The sequence below is a fragment of the Bidens hawaiensis genome, unplaced genomic scaffold, assembly GCF_021521415.1.
Source record: "Bidens hawaiensis isolate Kalapana, Puna unplaced genomic scaffold, B.hawaiensis_p1.1 tig00002977_1, whole genome shotgun sequence".
In the NCBI taxonomy this organism is placed as follows: domain Eukaryota; kingdom Viridiplantae; phylum Streptophyta; class Magnoliopsida; order Asterales; family Asteraceae; genus Bidens; species Bidens hawaiensis.
Window position 1 is genome coordinate 2,075,787 of NW_027491160.1, and position 18,583 is coordinate 2,094,369.

The 18,583-nt window shown below is 33.6% G+C and overlaps 1 protein-coding gene across 1 annotated transcript; it reads right to left on the reverse strand.

The window, feature by feature from the left end:
• Window positions 1-18,057: 18,057 nt before the first annotated feature.
• Window positions 18,058-18,504, reverse strand: LOC143621908 (uncharacterized). The gene has a single exon (XM_077093191.1). The coding sequence runs from the start codon at window positions 18,502-18,504 to the stop codon at window positions 18,058-18,060; it is 447 nt and encodes a 148-aa protein (XP_076949306.1).
• Window positions 18,505-18,583: the final 79 nt, after the last annotated feature.

Below are 18,583 nucleotides of genomic sequence, written 5' to 3' on the forward strand. Positions count from 1 at the left end.
TTGTTATGGGTTCAAAGTGTTAACTTTGAAATGTCAAAAGTATGAAAGTTGAATTTTAAACATGATTCGGGTTTAAAATTTATTTTTAAGGGCATTTTTAAAATAATCAAAAGGTTCGGGATTTGGCAAACTGACTATTTTTCTCTCAACTATTAAAATATAAGAAAAGACTGCGAACACTTTCGACATACCACCCCATGCCTATTAATGCTTCTAGCTTTTATCAATTTTGAAATATTTATGTTAACATTAATTTTTCCTTCAATGGTGATCAGAACGTTGTATGGGAAGCATGTCATGGAAAACTATGCTCAAATGAAACAAAATATTCACAAAATTGGATGGGTTAACATGTTATTTTTTATGTTGTCATTACAACAAAGTCGAGAAGCCATCTGAAACTTATGAAAATCTTTTTAATGATGTAGCTCAGAAAAACATAGCTCTTGAAGAACATCCATTGTTACAATTTAATGTTCTACTTTCCTTTAATTAGTGGTAAATTGATAAATATATCAATAAAGGTGACGTTTCTTTTGTATTTAGACTGAGTGGTTAGAAACTTAGAACTACTATCGTATGAGAAGCTTTATTTCTGAAATTGGTTCATAACCAAAAGTCTTTCAATTATACATATATGACACCGAGAGAAATATTCTCGGGTACGTTTTTGCATGAACATTTTTTTATTAAGTTCATTTAAAAAAATAATTTTGTGATATAAATAAAATCAATTTATGTACATATTGTATAGATACAAGCATAGATGTAATACATTTTTTTTTTCATATACGTTATGTAATTATTTGTTTTACTTATAATTTTATAATTTGAATTATCTCGTGTGTGACACGGGCTCTAAAACTAGTATATTAATAAATATAAAAGTAATTATTTTAATTTCTTAACCTAAAATACTAACTTTATCTGGATTTATAATTTCCCTATCAAACTATCAAGTATATCAATTTTCATAAACTCAAGACGGTTCCATCTCCTTCCCAAAATGTTCCCTCCAACAAAAGGTTTTTTTAATCATATGCCTCATTGTGTTTAATATAGCAATATGGTTCCTGAACCTGTATTTGCTTACGCTGCAGAAGTGCTTTTGTTGTTTTACATAGATTCATTGTACAAGAGACATCAATTGTGCCAATACACAGAGGTAGAATATCAAGTTTTAAATACACCATATGATTTTTTCTATCTTTTTGTGCTTGAGATAGTGAACAAAGACTGTTTACCAGAAAGGAAATCATCTAAGCACACCATTCAAATGTCTAGTTGGAGGTGATATATACAGAAGATCGGGGTAGAATTGAAAAGAAGTCAAGAAAAACGATTCAAAAGAAAAACTTCCTTTCACGTGATAGATCTCACATTGCTCTTTGGCCAATAGTTAGGGAGTGTACGAGTTAGCTTACTGAAAACAGGTTTGCTAAAATGTTTCTTTAGTATGTTGTTAGTTAAATCGCCCATGGTTGATATCTAGTTATAGTCCGTTCAAAAAGATATCTAGTTATAGTTACTCCCAAAAATATACAAGTTTATTATACTAACATCATATTTTATTATATGTGAATAGTCTGAAGGGTTGAATTAGTACTCACCATTATTTCTTAAATTACTTGAAATTTGTCTCTGGTTTAATTAATTTAGCTAAGCAAGTGCTGATTTGAGACGAATATTAAAGGTCACATGTTATAAGGTTCGGTTCTACGAGAGCAGGGCATATACCTAATAGCATATATGCTATCATGCTCTACAGGTTTGACCCTTTGATCATGCTATATAGGTTTGACCCTTTGAACCTCTTGAGATATATATTAATTTAATTATAGATGCAGTTGTGGATTACAGAAAAGACTCACAAGCAAGGGTTACATTACGCCTAACGGGAATTCAAAGCGAGCCTAAAGTCGAAGAAAACACACAACTGCTTGAATTGCGAAAATAAATTGAACGGGCCATAAAATGAAAATAGTTGAGCTGTTGAAAGATTTTGATAGCCAACAAGAAAATTTTGAAACGAGGATGCAAAATATCATGGAAAAGCTTCCTACTAAAATACTAAATTACTTCAAGGTCTTACAGATGAGCATAAGGAGGTTTTCATTACTTTGTATAATTTTGATTGACAACTTGTTTTTTAATTACGTTGCTAGTAGATTGGACATATGTTAATTTGCTAGTAGATTGGACATATGTTAATTTGCGACTACGTTTATCCATTATAATTATGTTATTACTTTGTTGGTGTGTTTTTGAGATACTATTTCTTATTAATAAAATTTATAGTACTTTAAACAATGAGCCATAGAGTTGCATTTGTGTATAATAATGGTTGTATTAGAGTGCAACAAAGGTTGCATTTTAGTCTAGCATAAGGTTGCATTTGAGGTGGAAGAGATTGCATTTGTGTATTGAAAAAGTTGCATTTAACAGTAAAAAAAAGTTGCATTAGCATGTAAAAATGTTGCATCATAAAAAAGTTGCATTAGAATATAAAATGCAATGCTTTAAGAAAATGTTGCATTATCTAACAAAAAGGTTACACTGGGTCTAATGCAACTTCACCTAATGCAGCCCTTGATAAAATGTTGCATTAGGCTTATTGCAACCTTTTTAAGGGCTAATACAACTTTTTACTAGGGTTGCATTAGCTTCATTTTCTTGTAGTGTGTATTTGTGTGATTACTTACATGTTTAATGTTTATGCCTCATTTATTTATGACTATTTGAATTTGCCCAGACATGAAAAAACAAAGATGGATCTAAAGAAAGATCACGAGACACTAGAGCTAGGAACTCAGTTTGTCGTAGACATGTCACATCTGATAAACATTGAACTTTTGTGATTTTTTTCTTATTCCATATGCATGCGATATAAATCAATATAAAGAGATGAGATCCACAATTAACTCCTAAGACTGTGGATCACCATCGATACAAAATCACAATTGATTTCTAGAAATACGCATCATCATAGCAACCAAATCACAAAGATAATGACTAAATTAATGGTAAAATAATATCAATACTAAAAAATGAGGCTAATGCAACTTTTTAGAGACAACCTTTTTCAGTCGTGTTGCATTCGACTCTAATGCAACTTTGTTTAACATAAAAGTTGCATTAGTATATCTAATGCAACCTTTTTAGTAAAAAGTTGCAAAATCTTATTAAAACAGCAACATTTTTAGCAAAAAGTTGTAAATTATATTAGAAATAGCAACTTTTGTTAAAAAGGTTACATTGTTAAAACTTATACGCAACTTTTATTTTAAAAGGTTGCATAATTCAATGAATATGACAAAAAATAATCAGAGCAAGTTTTTATTTGTAAATAGTAAAAAACTTCAATTATTAGTTCAGTGATAGTTGATATTTAATAATATTTTTTTAATAACATAAATGGTAGGATTAATGTATAAATAACTGAAACCGGAAAATAAAGGATGTGCTACTGATACTAAAAGAAATAGTACAAGGATTGACTATTGATATTTAAAGAAGTGATCGGTAGGGCTGAGCACGGTTCGGTTATTAGGCGAAACCCAAACCGAAACCTAAGTAAGCGGTTATTTGAATATGCAAACCGTTCGGTTTTCGGTTTTTCGGTTAATTTCGGTTTCGATTCGGTTATTTTCGGTTTTTTGTCAATTATGTGTTGACATTGCAAAAAAAGAAATTAAAAAATGAAAATGCATATTTTAAGCTTGTATAACAACGTGTTAGAGTACCACAGTCCACATATATATTGAATTCAAAACACAAAAATAGTCACGTGTTACGTGGAACTATACGAATACAAAGTTGCTAAATAGAGTTTAACAATTAAAAAATATTAAAAGTTTAGTCCCGATCTTCATTCATCATCTTATTTATTTATCTAAAAAAATTTATTCCATTCCTCATCATCTTGATAATCGTTATCATCATCAATCGGTTCGGTTTAGTTTTTTTCGGTTTTTCAAAAATAGATAACCGAATCGAAACCGAAATTTCGGTTTTTCCAAAAACCAAAAAATTAACCGTCGGTTAATGTTTCGGTTCGGTTTTTCGGTGCGGTTTTTTCGGTTAATTCGGTTTCGATTCGGTTAATTCGGTTTTCTGCTCACCCCTAGTGGTCGGTATGAATTTTGATCAGCAAGACTCGAACCCAAGTATTTTAGGAGAGATGTGTACCAACCAATTTTGCTACTGATTTACACTAATAGAAAATTAGACATTTCAACCATTCCAAGTTGATTGGAAATACATTTTGCCTTGATTTGCAGTAACAAAATTCTCTAGGTAATCCTATATATCATTTTGCAATTACATATTTGAATGTGAACGTAGCATTATTATCGATAATATTTGTGTTTGAAATATAAGTAGAAATCTAATTTGGCAGCTAAATGGCTCGTGTATAAGCATTTAAAAGGGGAATCATTGAGATGTTCTTACGGGTTCTTTGTTTATGGTAAAAAATGAAACTGGACATTCAACCTCCAAATTTACTAAAGTAAATACGGTGAAGACTAACATAAAAAAGTAACTAACTTTCAGATTTACCAAACTAAACATGATCATTGATGAGTGGAGCAGTGGTATTTCATCCTCGATTCGTACAGTAAAAAATTGTTCAGCAATAATTTGATAATCCAATTCCGCTGGTATTGAAGTACAAAAAATAAATAAATAAAATAAAATAAAAGGTTTCTTGTGACCTGTGTAGCAGCCCCAACATGGTATTTTGCCTTAGAAAAAATTAAGACTTGGCCTCACCCCTCTCAAAAGCATAGATCAATTAAGTTCAGCTTCATTATGGTTTGAGCTTTCGCCATATTAGAACTTAGCAAAGTGTTATGTAACATGGCATAATAATGTGGTCATTAAAGTATCAAACTAAAAAAATCTGCATATTTGCCACAATGAAGATTTAGACTGCAACCTCAGTAGTGAACATTAAAACTTAAGCATCTGTTTAGATGATGAATTGCTAATATGAATATAACATCACTAACATGTTCAATTATATAGGATATACAAGGTTGTAGAAAACAACGGTACCTGTTAAAGATTTTAAAAAATCTAAAACAATAAATATAAATTAAAGCAACTGTGATTAGATCATCCAAAAAGCAAAGTTATTAATGGCCTTGACTGAATTTGGAGTAGGCAAATTAAATCCACACAAAAGTCAATCACAAGAAATACATTCATAGAAATGTAACTATACTCAAACAATAATGCAAGTTTAAAACAAAGCATACAACAAGGATAATGATGGACTTAAACTTGAAGTCTTTAACATAAAAAAAGTCAAGATTAATATAAGTCATTTAAAACGCATGAGGTCAATATATACTAAAAATCAAACGGAGTGGATCTAAGTTCACCCTTATAAATAGACAATTGTAATTCATCTGTAGAATGATTCAATATATTAAGTGTGTGCTACTTGTTGGAAATTTGGGCCCTGTCCTACATTACTCTCTCTAAATTTTATACACAAATAGTGTTATTTTGTGGAGTGTTTGCTTATCAGATCCAACAAAAGACTGAAACAGCATTCAAAATTCAAAAACTAAATGCAGGCAAGATTTCATCATAGCTTCAAATTCCCCAATTAAAAACCTAATATCAAAGTCAAATTCCTCAATAAAATCTGAGAAATGCATGTAATTCTGGGTCGTAAAGTTGAGTCCTTATATAATCTTATTCTACGTCAAGATCAATTTCAAATAAATAGAATAAGAAATTAAAGTTTACCTCCAACTTAAGCGAATTTTTATTCCCTGCGGTTGCTCGATCTTATTCAAATGAATTATGATTTTATGCTTATATTTTAAAGTAGCTTATAGCTTATTTTCTATTATTTGATGAACTCTTTTTAAGTGTTTGGATTAGCTTATATTCTACAAGTTGATAATAAGTTGTTAAATCCATCATTCTTTAGTTTGTTATAGTAATAAGTTGCTTTAAAATTATTAATCCATCACCATTTGAGGGCAAATGAGTAAATTACACCCTTACACAAATAAGTTTCTTCAAATAAGCTTTTTCAAATTAGCTTATATAAGCTTATAAGCATAAGCTTAAAAAGCTAAACCAAACATCAGGTTAAGCTTATTTTGTAAAAAAAGCTAAAAAAGCTATAAGCTTTGTTAAAAAAAGCTAGGCCAAACAGGGTTGTATTTGCTAAAGCAATTGTATTTGCTCAAGCCTGGAAGTTGTCTAAGTAGAAGCTATATTTGTTGATTATCTACATATTAGGCAATTTAAGGGATTGCAGCAACGAACAATGAAGAATATGATTGGTGTTTTAGAGGGGATATTTGGAGGGAAATCCATTAAATTGGGAGGGAATTTTTATAAATTTAGGATAATAACTTATTTTAAATAGAGGAATTAATATAAAAACTGATTTTGTTTTAGTAATTAAAGTATGTATATATATAAAATTATAAAATGTAAACTAAAAAAAAAAATTAGAGCATTTACAATCGATCCACTATATTTTGTGAGTGAGGTTTTTATAATATCGGGAGTGGTTTATGGTGTCATGAGTGGAGTACAAAGAAAATGAATTGATTTTTTTGTATATCTGAAAAGTTTCTGTAGCACATTATAAGTTTTTTAATATATTTTGAAAGTTGTGAGTGAATGAGAGAGAAAATATAATGATAAAGGTGTAAAAAATATTATTTAATTGAAAATAAAAGAAAAAATGTAGTAAATTTTAATGTAAGTTTAGATTTGAAGATATGGAAAGGGTTTGAGAATGGTATTATAGCCATGGATCCCCATTCCTAGTGGTTGAGGTGAGTCGGTGTTCAACGAATCGAATTTCGAATATTCAATTTATTTTAATTGAATTATTATAGTTTTGAAATTTTGAGAATGGATTTGAATTCGAATATCAATTCAAGAAAGAATTTTGAATTCAAAGCAAATTCAAACAGATTCGATTCAAATTCAGTTAAAAAAAATCTATTTTATATCTAATTTCAAGATCACATCAAACTTGAGTTTTTTAACAACAAAAAATACAAGTCTATAAAACAAATAAATGATTCAAAGTTATAGCATCCTAAATATTCAAAGTGGAAACACCTGATTTTATGAATTAATAACCAAAGTTATGAACTTCCAAATTTTAGTCTTTATAACTTAAAAAGACTTCTCAACTTTATCTTTGTATAAATACGTACATTTATAATAAAATGTATAATTTGAATTAGAATTTTAAATCAAGTCGATAAAAATATAAATTCATATTCGATTTGAATTCCATTAATAAATCGAACTCAAATGATTGAAAATCAAATTCGAACCTTCAAATTCGAATGCCAGCCGAATCGAGTTTATGTTCCTCGAGTCTGATTCGAATACTAAACACCCCCAATGTGAGACACAAAGACTTCTACTTAAAAAAGGAGAGGTTTTGACGTTTTTGGTTAAAGGCTCCCATGTTACAAATATAAATATATATATATATGGGTGATCAGATGGATCAGTACTCAGTAGCCTGTTAGTGATCCAAATGACCGCTAAAAAATATAAGAAAAATAGTTGTATCAATATATAAATTAATAATGTGATATGTTTAACACACACACACATATATATATATATTGGGTTTCAAGATGGGTTAGAGGATTTTTCTCACCTATATATATACACTGTGTTTCCTCTTGAAAGTGGAATATGGGTGATTAGATGGATCAGTACTCAGTAGCCTGTTAGTGATCCAAATGACTGCTAAAAAATATAAGAAAAATAGTTGTATCAATATATAAATTAATAGTGCGATATGTTTAATAAACATATAAAAATTAATAAAGATGATATTTATTAATGTATTTTGGTTATACGCAAATATTTTTTGGATATACGTCATATTTATATATATATGGTAATGACTTATCTAAATCCATTATGATCAGACTATCCACGAGAGAAACGCCCACCACCATCTTCTTTATTGACTGAAAAAAGTGATGGCCCCACCTCACTACACCCTCAACATAAATCACTATGAATTACCACCATTCACAACCATTAACCATTATTTGATCTTATGTTTGACAAAATATGTTATATTATGCAATAATAAGTGTTACAATGGGCTGCTTAGAGTCAGAATGGGCCAACATGAGAGAGAACGAGTCATCTACACCTAGTTTTAATACGAGTCAATATATTTTACCATTATCACTATTATTTAACCTATATTAATTATGTTTAGCCATGAATGACCATCAATTTACTCACATCAGCTATAAGCTATCATAATCGACCACCATAATGCTAACCAACCAATATTGATCATAAATGAAAATCAATGACCTTAACTGACACAACTATATTTCTTTTAACATCAATGATCATGGTTCACATTTAATCCCCGATAACAATAACTCCCCTTGATTTTTACATCGCCTTTAATTGATCCTAATTAACAAATAATGACGCTAGTTGACCTACCCAACTGATATCATTTACCCTCATTGATGTATGACCGATATTTACATTAGAGACTATCATTAACCAATACTAACACTAATCTCGCTATCTAATCATTATTAATTAATATTGGCCATAATCGATACTCCTTGACCCTTGTCCATAATCATCATTGACCGATAATGACATTAGTTATGCATATACGATTAATCATCACTGTATAATATCTATTATAGTTACCCTTACACAAGTTGACCTTGATTGCCCATGGTTGCCCTTAAGGCTGTTCATGAGTTAAGCCAAGCCAATGCAAGCTCGGGATAAGCTTAAATATTAACCAAACTGGTTTGGCTAGGTTTGAATTTAATTAAGTCAGCTAAACTTAGCTCGGTTTTAAACTAAGCCCTTCGGACATCCCTGATTGCCCTTAATTAACCGTAATTAGTCATAATCAACAACTATTGACCCTAGTTAATCGACTTTTACTTGTTTCTTCCCTTTAATTATACTATATATTGAAACACAAACAATTGTTTGGTGTCATAAGAAATATTTAGAATTTGTTATTTAAAATTTTTAATGCTTCTTTCTTTTAGTTTTTTTTGGGGTTTTCCTTTTTGTTTTAGATTAAAGTATGTTTATTTTATAAATATGTTTTTTTTGTTTGTTGGTACCCCTAACAAACCTAAACGACAAATCGAATTCGTGTCAAAAAGCCGTCGCAATGTTCGAATTTTACCAATTTTTGTTGTAGTAATTGATTTTTAAACATTAAAGATATTATGTATATCCAAAAGATATTCAAATTTATATTTTATTCATTTATGTAATGCTCGAAAAAAGTTAAATAAAGATTAATGAATATTTTTAAAGATTAACTATAGTTAATAATTGAAATTTGAAATTTTGGATAAAAGAAAATTAATGATTAAAGTATATGATAACATAAAATTAAATAGAAGCCTAATAATTGTTTCAATCTCTAAAACGTGTGATCAGCGGTTCATTGAGAATCCAAATACAAATTATATCAACCGTCAATTGTTCGCGTTACCAAGTTATTTGGGGAGTGAGTCGATTCTAGCATTGGATCGGAGCAGCTGTGAGTCCACTTGTCCAGGAATCGAACATTCGAGAGTTTAGTGAATCGAATTATTGTTGTTCTGTTATATGATTTATCAGTTGTTGATTATTTCTTGTATCCATATTCATTTGTTTGTATTTATAGAATGTATTGCTTATTGTTGTTCTTTGGTTATACTTCATATATTGGCTGAATTAGTTCATATTTGTTTAGAACCAGCAATGATTATTATTCTTGGCAACCCTATGGCTGAGGTATGGATATAGTTTTTTTTATATGCTGGACAGATGAAGTTGCCAGTAACATCGAACAAATAAAGGGAAACTAAAATCATAAATGATAAAAGGTGCCAACAATTACGGTAACAAGTTGACTACCAACCATTATTATTCTTGGTTCCTACTGTATCAAAAGTTCAAAAGAGATTTTGCAATCTCTACCTGTAATTTTACTGATTAATTAAGTTGTTAGGAATATTATTTATGCAGTTTTTTAGGGCTGAGTGCAAGAAAGTAACCATGTAAGTTGATCAGCAGAAAATTTACTTCAAATATGTTTGACGTATAACTGGGGAGGTTAGACAACACTTCTGCATATTTTCAATATCAACTCTACTCGGTTTTATGCACTTCTGCATGTTTTAACAACACTCATAACTGTTTCTGCATGTTTTAATAACACTTATGACTGTTTTTAATAGCGTTTGTTTATAAATTCAAGTTGTGTCTGGATTCTGGAAATGAGAGTTTGTTTTTTATGTTACAATTTAAGTTACGTTTTTTTGTCTACCTATGTTAACATTAATCGTTCCAACATGATCCATTGCTGTACTTTATTATGTTTAGAACATGCATTAGTACCATCTATTGGCAGTTCGTTAGTAAAGTCTATTCCTATTCATCGCTATTTAGGTTAAACACTAACAATTTGTTCGACGACCAGACTCATGCAAGTCGCCACACATTGGATGTCTTTAACTATCATTTCATTTGCTTAAAGTAATTATATTGGCATCTACGTGCCGTTAAAAGTAGTTTTATGTCTTCAACCAAAAAAATAATAGAAACCAAATTGAGAAATCTATAAAATCTGTATATCTTAACTTAAGGGTTCCAATTTTTAAGGGTGTTTAATTCATTTGTTTTACAGCAACAAATATGATAGGCTTACTGTAGTTTTCCCGTTTCAGTCTAAACTTCGAGTGTATCATACTATAGTTATCAGGCTTCTTTCCGGTTTGTATTCTTTTAGTATTTATTTCTATTAGTAGAACTATTGCCATGAAAATAAGCATTGACTTGTTTTTTTATTTCATATTGATTGATTGCATGTTTGTTCATATTGATTGTGTAATCATACCTATAACATATAGTAACTTAACTTTGTGTTGGTCATTGCATATTGGCTGGTCTTTCACTGCTTTTTTTTTTATTTAGATGCCTCTTTAATTTATCTCACATATATAAAAGGTGAAGCCAGATTTTTCTATCTATGATTTAGTATTAAGCTTGAAGTTGTATACCATCTAGCTTTATTAGGAGTGCAAAGCTGAACTTTATGGAGTGCAGGTTCTTAATTACTCCCAACTTTTTTGCCAATATAGTGTGTGTAACTGTGTCTTTCATATTAAAGTTGGTATCTTGGTATACAAATTACAGAACCTCATGACTACTACCGAGTTTTGTTTGACCGAGAACTTGTTCTTGGCTTGAAAAAGTATGCAATCTTTTTTAACACTGAAATAAATCTACTTGGATTTGTTGATAAAAATAATTTTGAGTAATTAATAATCCAAGTTGCATTTTGAGTTGTTTAATTTCTTTTATTTGTTTATTATATCTTTTTAACTAAATTATAATATTTCTTACAGGAAAAAGACGTCGTTCCTGTTGTCAATAAAACTTGAGTTTTAAATAGTATTGAACGGTCGTTTAAGGTACGCAAATGTAGGTTTAAGGATACACACTTGTATCAACATAAGGATAACGAAACATGATGTAAGAACATACCTAAAATTATTCGTAAAGATGATGTTTCACAATGGTTAAGGTTATGAAATAAGAGAGATGTGACGATAATTTTCTAGACAAATTATTTATTACTAGTATTTGCTATTTAGAGTTTTCTTATATTAATCTGTATCCAAAAGCGTTTTTTGTGGGCCAAGGAAATACACGTCTCAAAAAAATATGCACACAGCCAGCCAAAAAGTTTTGCTAAAATACTTGTCGAGACGGTAATATGTCTTGATTTTGCTTGTGTTTTGTGTTATTTATTGTTCACGAAGCTGATATTTTTTCCATTGATCTATGTTATCATGAATATAGAGAAAAGAACCCAAAGCGAGTCTTGAAGTTGTAAAAACACAATTGGTTGAAATGTGAACATAAGTTGAAGAAGACCATCAAAGGAAAAAAAAAGTTGAGCTAGAATGAAAGTTTTTGACAGCCAACAAGGAAAAACTTTAAAGCTACGATGCGGAACATTATGGAAAAGCTACCTACTAGAGATTTTAGAGACGAGTAGGAGGTTTTGGTTACTTTTTATAATTGTATTTGACAACTTTACTTTTATTACATTGTTAGTTTGATATTGAAAATATGTTATATTGCGATATACGATTATCTATTATATTTATGTTATTATTACGCTGGTGTAATCGAGATACTATTGGATATTAATAGAAATTTAGTGCTTCAAGATTGAGCTATTGAGTTGCATTTGCTTGTAAAGAAAGGTTGCATTTGTTATAGCTAAAATATTAAAAATGTTGCATTTGATATAAAGAAAGGTTGCACTTGTCTACTAAAAGTATAAAAATGGTTGCATTAGAGTGTAGCAAAGATTGCATTTGTGAGTTGGAAAAGTTGCATTTAAATGTAAAAAAGTTGCATTAGCACGTCAAAAATATTGCATTCTAAAAAGGTTGCAATTGAATACAAATTGCAACTCTTTCAAAAAAGGTTGCATTAGGTCCGATGCAACTTCACCTATTGCAGCCCTTGATAAAAGATTACATAAGGCATAATGCAACTTTTTAAAGGCCTAATGCAACTTTTTAGCGGGGTTGCAATAGGTTCATTTTCTTGTATAGTTTCCTTCAATATTCCCCCTCAGCTTGAGCGTGGACATGTGGTAACGTTCAAGCTGGATCTGAATGTCTCGAATAAGTATCTCGGTAAGCCCTTGGTGAAAATGTCTGCGTATTGTTGTGGTGATGGAACATGGAGCACTCTAATGTGCCTTATTCGAACTTTTTTCACGAACAAAGTGGATGTCCATTTCGACGTGCTTGGTACGCTGGTGTTGCACGGAATTCCCGGTTAAGTAAACGGCAGAGATGTTGTAACAAAATACAATTGTGGCTTTGTTTGTTAGAAGTCTTTAGCTCAAGAAGAAGATTTCTAATCCATGTGGCTGCTGCACCAGCGTATGCTACCCCTCTATACTCGGATTCCGCACTTGATCTAGATATGGTCGGTTGACGTTTTGAGGACCAAGAGATCAGGTTCTCACCGAGAAAGATACATACCCAACGTGAAGCGTCGAGTGTCCGACACCCCCCCCCCCCCCCTCAATCTGCATCCTAGTAGGCAACTAACGAGTGACTTGGTGAAGCGGATAACCGTAGACCAGATCGATGGTGCCATGAATGTAAAGTAATACACATTTCATAAAATCGAAATGAATATCTCTCGGCGCATGCATGAATAGGCAGATTTGTTGCACCACATATGATAAATCGGGTCGGGTGATGGTGAGATATTGAAGTGCTCCGGCTAAGCTTTGGTATAATAAACCATCCGATAGTGGAGTCCCATCGGTGGCACTAATTTTAGAGTTAGTATCGACGAGAGTGTAACATGGTTTGCAAGCGGTCATGTTAGCCCTATGAAGGATGTCTTGAGCATACTGAGTTTGAGAAAGGAACAAAGATTGATGATCTTGGGTAACCGTGATGCTGAGGAAGTGATGAAGGGATCCCAAGTCAGACATGGAAAATACAATGGATAGTTGGGAGATGAATCTTTTGAGAAGGTTAGGCTGGTTAGTCGTGAGAACAATATCGTCCACATAAAGTAGAAGATAGGTTATGTGGTTACCATTGTGGTAAATAAATAGAGACGTGTCACACATGCTGTTGTGAAAGCCTAGGACGTGATGAAAGCTGAAAAACGAGTATACCATGCTCTCGGCACCTGTTTTAACCCGTATAGTGATTTCTTTAGCAAACATACGTGATTGGGGTGAGCAAGGTTAACAAAATCGGGCGGCTAGTACATGTAAACGATTTCCTGAGGATCGCCATTGAGGAAGGTGCTTTTGACGTCCAACTGATGTATCGACCATGATTGTGACACGGGTAATGATAGAACTGTATGAATGGTAGCCGGTTTGATAATCGGGCTAAATGTCTCAGCATTCAATGCCAATGAGATTTTCCATTACACACGAGGAGAGATTTGTACCGCTTCAATGTTCCATTAGCATTAAATTTGGGATGAAATAACCACATTGAGTTGATGACCGGGCTGTTTACGGGCCTCAGAACTAACTCCCATGTATTATTAGCCTGCAAGGCACTAAATTCATTGTTCATGGCACATAGCCAGTTCTGGTCCGATAATGCTTTGGTATGTGAATTAGGGATGGGTGAGATGTTTGTTGTGACCGAGAGATTGTATCGGGGGTTAGGTTTGGAGACACACCGACTTTAGAGCGGGTTTGCATGGGATGATCATTTGTTGGAGGTTGGGGTGGTGTCGGGTTTGATTCTGCATATTGGTTAGAGGGGTTTTGTATGGAGGATTGGGTTGTTGGTGGGTTTGCATGAGGTTGGGTAGTGGTGGGTTTTGCATGGTTTGCATGGGATGTTGGGGTGGTGGTCGGTCTTGCTCCACAGGTTGGTTTGAATTTGGAGTAGTTGAGTTTAGGGTAGGTTGATTGATAGTATTAGTATTGGTATTATTGGCGGGTGTGTGGTGGGGCAGTAGGTTAGGATAAGGGAAAGAAGTGACGGTTAATGGGGTGGGGTCATCAAGGAAGGTGTAAGTAGCGCGGGGGAGGTTAATTCAGCGAATGGAAAGTTGTTTTCGTCAAAGATCACATGGCGTGAGAGGTGTATGCGACCCGTGACCAGATCATAGCGTCTATATACGCGAAAGTCGGATGGATGCCAAGAAAACGCGAAAGTCGGATGGATGCCAAGAAAACACACCGCACAGACCGCGGTAAGAGTTTGCTTGGTTGAGTGGTGGACATGTCGGGGTATCACGCACAACCAAAAATACGAATGTGATCATATGTGGGTTGGCGGAAATATAAGGCATAGGCGAGTGATGGGTAAGATGCTGTGGAGGTACGCCGCTGTGTGGAGCGCCTCAACCCAAAATTGGGGTGGAAGGCGGGCGTGAACTAGAAGAGCCCGAATGACATCGTTTAAGCGACGAATCATCTCTTCCGATCGACCATTTTGTTGGGAGGTTTGGGGACAAGAAAAGCGAAAAAAGAGACCATTTTTGTCAGCGAACGTTTTGAAGTTATTATTATTGAATTCACCGCCGAGCGGGGGCGGATTTAGGGCTTAGTTAGGGTGGGCCGGCGCCCACCGTACGCCTGCAGGAGTGCCGTTTCTGCAGGTATGAGTTTTCATATGACGAGTCAACAATCAACCAATGCCCACCTTCGGTTACCGTTAGTTACGACATGAATGAATACTTAAAGTGCAGAGAGAACGAATTGAAGATCTGTTGGTTCATAGTTTTCTGGGCGCCGGTGATTGAGATCGGGTGCTGCGTGTAAAAAGGGCGTGGGGAAGATGATGGGTTCTAGTAAAACATATATTTTTTTGACTTATTTTATTCATATGTTGGTGAGACTATAATCTACAACCATTTGGTTGAAAGCAATGCATCTTTAACATTAGATGAAACTAGTGATTGTTTTATTTGATAGTTTTATTTGTAACTTATTATCTTTGATTTAGGGTTTAATTTTTAACAAAATACAACTTAATTATGTATATATTCCGCTCTAGACCTCCAAAATTTATAGCCATCCCTGTTCTGACCCATTTTTTATCCAATCCATTTTGTGCCCCCCCGTAGCAAAAATTTCTGGATTCGCCTCTGCCGCTGAGGTCACATTGAAACGTTTTAATAGGTAAGTGAGATTGAGTTTGGATGAGTTTGTGAAATTTGGTGAACGTGTTAAAGGTGTCAGATTTGAATTTGAGTGGGTAAACCCAAACATAATGAGTATAGCTGTAAATCAAAACCATATAATACTTATAACCTGAATTACTTAAAATAGGAGATGTCCACAAATAACAATGAACAATGTCAAAAGGCATAAAAATACAAGAAACCGAATACATAGAAGCTAAACGTTTAATGTTTGACAATCGACATGAATAACAAAAAGACGAGTTAACATTTTTATTGCATGAAATACTAAAAGTACGTTGAAGAATATGGCTTAGCACATTCGCTCCGGGATGTCAGAGATGATCAGGCCATGGTGGATGAGTGGTGAATGATAACAAAGTAAATTCCGGCTTGGTGAAAGGGTATATATCTCCACTGCTATTGTGACGGGAAAGGAGCCGTTCATCCTTGAGGTCCTTCAAAGAAAATCCAAGGGGGTCGAACTCAGCGGAAACCTGGTTATCAATAGTAAATTTGTGTACAGATAATAAACTTTTGATAACATAAGGTGAGTGTACGATGTCATTAAGTTTGTAGGTTTTGTTTGGGAGGGTGTATAAGCCATTGCGGGAACCAGTGATGGGCAGGCGTTGACCATTTCCAACAAATATAGGACTTAGAGGTAATAAAGATGGGGTTAGTATAGTATCTGGATCGGATGTGATGTGAGACGAGGCCCATGTGTCCATGTTCCAGTGAGGGTCTTGATAGTTTAGACTCATGTTTGAGAGTGCAACACCAATGCCACTTGGTCAAAGAGCATTCCCATGTTGTTGATCGAAACCAGGAGGGGAGGGGGGTTTGAAGTGGGTTGTTGGTATAAATGGGTTTGATGTGGTTGTTGAAAGTGAGCAACTGGTTGTTGAGGGTAATGGGTCAGGTGAGACGGGTATGGTGTGGGTTGTGGTGTCCAAGGTGGTTGGGTAAAAGGCAGTTGGGAAGGGATTGAGTTAAACCGATATATGGGAGCCATGTTGGTTTGGTGTTGCTGTTGGCCCAACAAGTTATGAAATTGTTCTCCCCAATAACTAGATCCACGACCACCAGTGGATGGAGGTGGTTGGCTATGGCCACGACCTCTAGCTGCCTTTGTCGGGTCATAGTTCTGCTCTGATAACTGTCGGGATAAGGAGTGTAACATCTCGGATTTTTCGTATTTGTATTCTTTTAAATTTAAATCGATTCGGGAACGTAATTTGGATCTTCCGAACTATTTAAAACTTGTATTTATTGGTATTTAACTTAGTTTCACTTATTTTATAATTTCATAACTTTCAATTGTGCCAAATAGCCCTTAGAAACCATTAAAATCGCTTATAACGGCTAAAAATCGCATTTTCAGGAACTACGGGGACTAGTTTTGCCAATTCTTTCCTATTTTCGATGAAATTAACGAAACTTAATCTCCAAGAAATGTTATAGCTGGTCCAATTTTGTTTTCTTGGTGTCCAAGCCAAATTTTGTTAGTTATTGTACTAGATTTTCTCATTAAATAGCTTATTTTGTTTTCTAATTTGTTTTTAGTATCCAAGTCGCTTATTTTTTGCATAAATCGAGTAAATTAAGGTCCAAGAAAAGGATTATAACTAAAATACAAGTCCATATTGTTAAATTACTGATAAATCACTAAATTTTTGATTTATTACATCGATATTCTCATTAAAATCGTATTTTGTTGTTTAAACGAGTAAATCTTCCAAATATAGTTCGTTTTTGCTATCCTTATATAAACAAGACTTATAATCTCTGCCATAAACTTCCCTAAACCCTAAATAAACCTTTTTTGCCGTCACCTATCATATACCCTTGGTTTCTCTTTGGTTTTTGCATTATTGTTGAAGATACATGCTTAATTGGTTGACTTTGCTTATGTACCGACCTTTGACTTTCATTTCTCATCGATCCTTTCACTTTCCGGTGGACGAATTGCTTATTCGTTAGCTCGCTTATTCATATTTATATTCGTTCGTCATTAATCTAAGGTTGCTTGTATTGAAGTTAAAGTATGGACATTTAGAAAAACCTTAGGTTTTAATGAAGACGAACATGGATTTAAACTTATCATATTTATTTACTTGAATAGTTTTGTTGTATTTGGATATTGTGTGTATATTTGAAATAAAATAATTAATTAGATATTATCACTTTTATATTATGATAGTATCTTCGAGCTGTGAACAATCGGATCACGCCCCGACAATTTCCGCCTTAGGTTGGGGTGTGACAAGGAGACTTGGTTGAATCGGTATGAGCAGGGGTATTAGAATGCAAGAGTACCGTGTCATGACTGTTGTTGGATCTAGCTGCAATTCAAGTTTGTTCGTCTTCAATCATGTTCCGAGCAACCTCCCATGTGGGTTTGTTTTGGTTTATGATTATAGCGATGGTGTCGTATTCAATGGGAAGTCTGCGAACCATTTGTATAACTAGGCGGCTTTCATTGACCGGTTGATCAACATCGCGTAATTGCTCAGCGATTTCCGTCAAGGTTTGGCAGTAGTTATCAAAGGAATAACATGAGTTGAGGGCGGTGTTGGTTAACTTGGTTTCAAGGGTGACGAGTCTAGCGCGTTTGTTGTTGACAAAGATATCTTGGATTTTTATCCATGCGGCTCTAGCCGTGATATCGGTGTCAAGAACACGGGCGAGTAGATCGTCGGATAATGCGCTATATATCCACCGGAGAATGAGGGCATCGAGTTCGAACCATGCGGAGAATTTTGGGTCAGATTCGTCAAGTGGTTCGGTGCCGTCCATGTGATGGAGAACTTTGTAGGCACGGACATGGAGTTTGAAGAGCTTAACCCAAGATGAATAGGTTACTTTCTTGCCGTCG